The following is a 6,096-nucleotide window of genomic DNA, read 5'->3' as shown; positions in this document are numbered from 1 at the left end:
ATTCCGCTGCAGTTAATAAATATATCCACGAGTCCTTTACAGACAACAACGAAGGCATGTATTATTGTTTGCGATTCACAATACTGCTTGTAGCGAACACGGTTGAGCGAGCGACATACACACGGCTGATCCTGAGTGTCAAAAAGCGGTCACGAGCAAGAAATACGGTCTCACTCGGGAGTTGTCAACAACTATGGCGGGCGATAGAAAAAATTGTTATGGGCCGCGCGCTGCTCTCCGCGAACAATGCGACGCGTCGGCTAGAAGTAATACTCGCGAGGGATTATTCCGTCGTCGTAATAATATCTGTAATCCGGGATGTTCAGTCCGCTGCATATTTAAGTATTTTGGGTCGATTGGTCATTCAATATCAACTGTTTTTAAAGTACTACTTGAATCTTTGTGTTAGAAACTGACTGAGTAAAAGCGGGAAGAGGTTTCTTTTGTTAATAATAATTTATTTCTTTCTCTCTCTCTCTCAAGTTTTTAACTGAATTATTAACTGGAATTTTTCTGTAACTGGCCTTTTGTGGCCCCACGTTGGGCGCCAATTTGTAACGCTTAATTCTGTTACCCTCGGATGAGGACTTACCGTTGACACTCTGGCGCGATTCTCCACTTATTCAAAATATCAAACTATAACAAAATCAATTATGTTGGGAGCCAGACGCGTTAGCGTCGATTTTCAAGCAATAATACGAATCAATAAAAATAACACAAAACTGTACAAGAAGAATAAATAGAGAACCCGTTGTACGGCTGGCTAGGCTCAGGTATGCTCACGTACAACCCGGTAGAGTGGCGGTATTCAAGGCAGCTAACAGTAATTACAGAATTCAAGAAAATAACGAAATAAAGAATAAACTCACGTCAAAAGGAAAATGAACAGGTCAATCGGTCATATATTGTCGAGAAGTTCACATGGTTATACACATGGTTATGTAACAAATATTTCATACTGCCGAAAATTATACAAAAATCTCATTCTGTACCTTAGTCGTGATCTAACGCGTCTCAATTCCAGAACGTGAATTTTTTTGTAGAAATTTTACGAATCGATGTGAACGAATATGGAAAAAAGAAACGAGTAACACGTCCATACATATATATATATCCGTTTCGCAGGGTGACCGCAAAAAGTGAATTCAATTAATATAGCCCCTGCAGATGTCAAGTGGTGGGCATCAGTTCAACCAAATCTATGCATCCGTACGTGAGGGGGGTCTGAAAAATCCCGATCACAGTTGTATCGTTCGAAACACCAAGGAGGGTGTCGTAAAGCACCCCTGGCAGTAAGTCTGTATCGCAGGGTATTTGGCGTAGCCGGTTACCCGGCCTTCCGCAGAGGGGTGAATTAATAGTGGACAAAGGACACGAGGAATATCGTAGCGCCTACGGCAGGCCTCCACGAGCGCCTCCTCAAGCCCTTGGAAACCCCACCTTGTACCCTCTGGAATAGAAGCGCTTCGACAGAAGTGTGTCCTCGGAGGGCGGCGTCAATCCCCCAGAAAATAGCAGCGGACTAGACGCCTCCGAACCTTGGGGTTTATATCTTCCCTGCATAGAATCGAGTCCTCAGTATCGATGAAAGTTTGGAAAAGACAAGTAGTTAGTGAACAAGTGACTCCTGTCAAATCCAGTTGGACAGAATCGGCTCTTCGGTATCACCGAGAGTTTGGAAGAGCGCGATAGTTGGCGAAACATTGAATCGGTGCGATTCTTGTCGAGAGGCAGCAAGATGGATGGAAACCCAAAAGTAGACCACATCTTCCGTCCGTGGGACGTAGAGTGTAAAACCGAGACGTCGCCGATCCAAGTGAACGTCAAGTGCGATCTGATAAATGGTAATCAAGTTCTCCCCTCGCCGTCAAGTTCCGTTTCCGTTTCCGGGAGAAGTTCCAGTGCCACCGACGAGAGCAATGGTTCCCAAGGTCGAGAGAACGACAATCTTACGAAGCTGTCGAGCCTCGTCGATCGGGCGATCCCAAGCACATCGACAACCGATAGTTCCGTTGAAGCCAGCAGTGAAATCGTATAGTTGCCAAACAGTTATTTCATCCACGATCACCCGTCAGCATCGTGCTCGGCTCTCGATCCAGCACATCCGGCCGATTACCCCTTCGGGATCCTTACCGTTTCCCAGTGGCAATGGACCCTGCCTTGACCACCAGAAACTCATCGCTTGGCAGGAACATATCGCGGCATGCAAGCGGTTGGAGTATCAAAGACATTTAGCTATCGAAGAGGCAGCGAGGGCGCTACAACATCACGAGACTCTTGTTAAACAGAGCAAGAAACTAAGGCCGAAGAAGTTTCCTTGCCCCCACTGCAACGTCGCATTCAGTAACAACGGTCGACTCAAAGGACACATCCGGATCCACACCGGTGAGTTTCGAAACGCTTTTTTTCGATAGGTACCATAACGATCGGTCAACTTTTTTCCAAGACTCTTACTTTCGACAGTTACGGACTTACTTCTCGCTTACAACATACACTTGTCAGCTGTATTCTGAACATGCTGAACGAGCCTTATCCTTTTGTGAAGTGTTCGGTACACCAGAAGAGTCAAAGTCATGAAAGACCCTTGAGTCCCGATTCAAATCCTAAAAAAATAAACTTTCGGTTTACCCATCGAGAACCTTAGTTGGGCAGACCTCGAGTAATCATAGAATTGAAAACAAAATGCAGAATCTATTGGTAGTGTTCGTTGATAGATTGAACGATTCGATCGCTGAGGTTTTTATATCTCCGATCTTGACTGTTCAGCACAAGTTTTAGTTTGCGAGTCAAACTTGATCGTCACATGGTTGAGACAGGCCAATTAAAGGGTATCGACAGCGGTAGTTAATAAAATAAACAAGCGTTGTTCACAGTAATTTCGGTAGAATAGCAGTAAACAGTAGCTTCAAAACGAGAGACGGCAGTTAACAGAGAAAAATGAACGTAGGTCGGGAGATGCGATATAATGCAAGAATTTACTTGAAACTACACGTCACTGGGCGACGTGATCTTACCCAAGATGCAAATGGCGCTACGAAAATTATTATTCTGTCAATTAGAAACGAGAGAACTTCACTGCAATCGGTAGAAAACAACGTAACGATAGTTCGGTAGATAATACGACGAATTTACCATAGATTATAACCAGTACGAGAAATTGACAGTCATTAACAATTTACGAAGTCGGCAAACGATCGACTAGATAGATAGAATCAATAATTTATAATTATTACGGACCTGAGGAATTAAACAATGAATTCCTGAACATAACTTTTGAGAGAATACAAAATACAAAATTATGAGAGAGTGAGAATTTCGGAGAGTTTACAAAATTAAGAAATATACTAAATACACCGCAGTACAAAAGAATAATTTGCAGAACTCAATTTAACAAGGTACAGAGAAATGAATAACATGCAAAAATAACATAAAATTGCCAATAGCAATAAAAAGGTGCGGTATTATATAGGGGCTGATTCTACGCTCGGTTGTACTCCGAGGAACTCGATACATGATACAATAAGCACAAAAATAAATAAAAACATAATAAGCAATAACAGAAACAAAATATGAAGCACACTACTATTACAAAAGAGTACGAAATGAAATGTAAAGCCAATAGGGCTCAAAATACGATAGAAAGTACAGAAGCAGGCTAATAGTAATTCACGAATAATCAAAAAAATCATAAATACAAACAAATAATTATTCGGCAGGTCGCTCAGACACAAAAATAGGTAATTACTGAAATCATGCAATCGCACGGCGGCTTACTGCAACTCTAAGCCGTGGACCATGATTTACACAAATTCGATGAATACCATAAGGGGACCCGGTGGTCTAGAAATTTCAAAAAATCGATTTTTTTTTTTCGATATTTCGATAGTATAGTATTTCAAGAATATACTGTGAAATTTTCATGCGGAAATTACCAATATTATAGCTTCTACAGCCCATTCCAGGTAGAGAGCGGTCCGCGCGCTCCTAACGGGTTCAGCACTCGGAGCGCGGCAGCTGTCCCGACCCTTCTCCGCATTTTACCTTTTCATTTGTAACCGAATACAATATAATCCCTTCGGAATACAAACGTTCCGAAGAGATCCTCTATGGTGCCGGAATCGCCGATTAACTGTAAGTATTCAAAATTTGCTCAATTTTTGAAAATATCTGTATCTCAAACTTTAAACTCATTTATCTCGAAATGACTTTTTTCGGCACGTCGAGGGTGAAAATAAAAAAACTATCCAACCGAATGACTTGAAATTTGGATATGTTGTTCACAACATGTATGGCTATCGTCGGAACTAGAATCATAATTTTATTTAAATAATTTCCTATTGTTTACACTAAAAAACTAGTGAAAAAAAACCCGATTTTACGAACTTTTTTTTTCAACGCCCGCCATTTTGTCAATTTTTCATTTTTTTGATTTGTTCTAGTTCCGACCATAACTGCACTCTTTCTGATTAAGAATGTCTTTGAATTTTTTGTTTCAGACGAGTAGAAGTCTCGAAATCACCTCCGCGGTCCGGATCCGATTTTTCGAGAGGGTCATCTTTAGCGGCATTTTTATGATAAATATTGTTTTTAAAAGGAAAAAAAAATTTTTGTGTATGATTAATAAACGTAGTAATAAGCTCGAAAAGTTAGAACATCGTTTTTTTTATTTTTAATAGCAAAAAAAAAATCGTGAAAATAGGTGTCATTTTCGTGCGCTAGACCGCCGGGTCCCCATGAGAAAGAATAGAAATTATGAGCAACTTCGTAACGTTACAATACAGAGGCAGAAGCCTGACCTTAGTCGGTGACTTCAGGCACACAAACTGACTCCATTTTTAATTATACTTAATATTAGCAAAACTGAGCAGGAAGGGAAAAAGGATGAAACGAGTTTGTAGGATAAATTTTTCGATAGAACAAACGATAGAACGGTAGCGGGACGATCAACGCTAGAGAAACGATAGCGGTAGAAGGAAAGGTATCGATAGCTTGGATCGGGAGGATGAAGGAATACGATGCTGTCACCCAGCAGGTCAAGCGTAGAATAGAAGGAGGTCAGAGTTCGGCTCGCTGATCTCGCGGTTGTCGTGAGGTGATTCTTCTTTCCTTTGATTGGTTGGTTGACCCCCACCGCAAATAGGCCATCCCCCTGTGGCGAATACTAGTTACGGCGTGGTCATGCGTTTTCGAAGATTACCGCTAGATGTGGCGTAATGTGCTGCTCGTGATTTCGTCATTGACACCAACTCGTACGATTTTGTAGCTGCTTCGGTTTACGGTCCAGGCTGCCTATCATCGGGGACTTCTTTGACAGAGGCATACACAGGGTGCCTCTCGGCCAAAGTTACCGGGTGGAGAGTGACGCCTCATTGTTCACCTCGACCGGCTTTCGTACAGGCAGTAGCTGGCTGCCTGTACTCGAGGTCGTGCAGTCACACGACTAGCTAAACCGTGGACCACGACCCACACAATTAGTCCTTGCCGACAGGAAGGCTGCGTCGATCCTCGGAACGATGGCTTCATCAACCTGCACGTAGTGGCTTGGAGTCGGTCCGGCACCAGGCCGGTAAGTCGGAAGATGGCAGGCTACGGTCTGCCCTTCACGCCATCCTTACGGCATCCGATAGAGCGGGCGGCTGGTTCCTCTTCGAGGAACGGTGCCCTCGGCCGCCGGGAGGATTTTTATGTCCCTGTTCACCGGCAGTCAAGGCGATACGGAAGGTTCGGGTGGATGCTACCCCAGGTGTACATAAAGGTGCACCAAGGTAGCCAGTATAGTCTGATTAGATCGTCGGTAGGCGAAGTCGTCGAGAGCTGCAAACGGTAGATATCGGTCCCTCGGTGGTCGGGATCGTTGTCGTCCAAGTACCTTATTAGTGTGCGCCGAAGCGCGAAATAAAGAATTTACAAAGAAAGAATTAGTTAAAAGTAGTTATTGCCTATTTTGTATCGAGTTCGGTTGGAGTACCCTGCTGAGGACGCGTAAACTAGAAATAATAATGGATGTGTGCCCTTGTGACGGGCGACTCTGAAACGCCACGTCACAGTATCGTTGATCGTACTTACGTACCATTCGTCTCGCCATTAATTATTTTC

The 6,096-nt window shown here is 43.1% G+C and overlaps 1 protein-coding gene across 1 annotated transcript; it reads left to right on the top strand.

The window, feature by feature from the left end:
- Positions 1 to 1,738: 1,738 nt before the first annotated feature.
- LOC124213722 (uncharacterized) lies at positions 1,739 to 4,504 on the top strand. Its single transcript, XM_046615303.1, has 3 exons — positions 1,739 to 2,032; positions 2,100 to 2,385; positions 4,497 to 4,504. Exons 1-3 carry the CDS (start codon positions 1,739 to 1,741, stop codon positions 4,502 to 4,504), a joined length of 588 nt encoding a protein of 195 aa, XP_046471259.1.
- Positions 4,505 to 6,096: the final 1,592 nt, after the last annotated feature.

Source organism: Neodiprion pinetum, chromosome 3 (genome assembly GCF_021155775.2).
Source record: "Neodiprion pinetum isolate iyNeoPine1 chromosome 3, iyNeoPine1.2, whole genome shotgun sequence".
Lineage (NCBI taxonomy): Eukaryota > Metazoa > Arthropoda > Insecta > Hymenoptera > Diprionidae > Neodiprion > Neodiprion pinetum.
This window is presented reverse-complemented; position numbering and strand designations above follow the sequence as displayed.

Coding starts and splice junctions, on each gene's coding strand:
- LOC124213722 (XM_046615303.1), top strand. CDS start 1,739: ATGGATGGAAACCCAAAAGTAGACCACATCTTCCGTCCGTGGGACGTA. Junction 2,033..2,099: donor TTGAAGCCAGCAGTGAAATC/GTATAGTTGCCA, acceptor CTCTCGATCCAG/CACATCCGGCCGATTACCCC.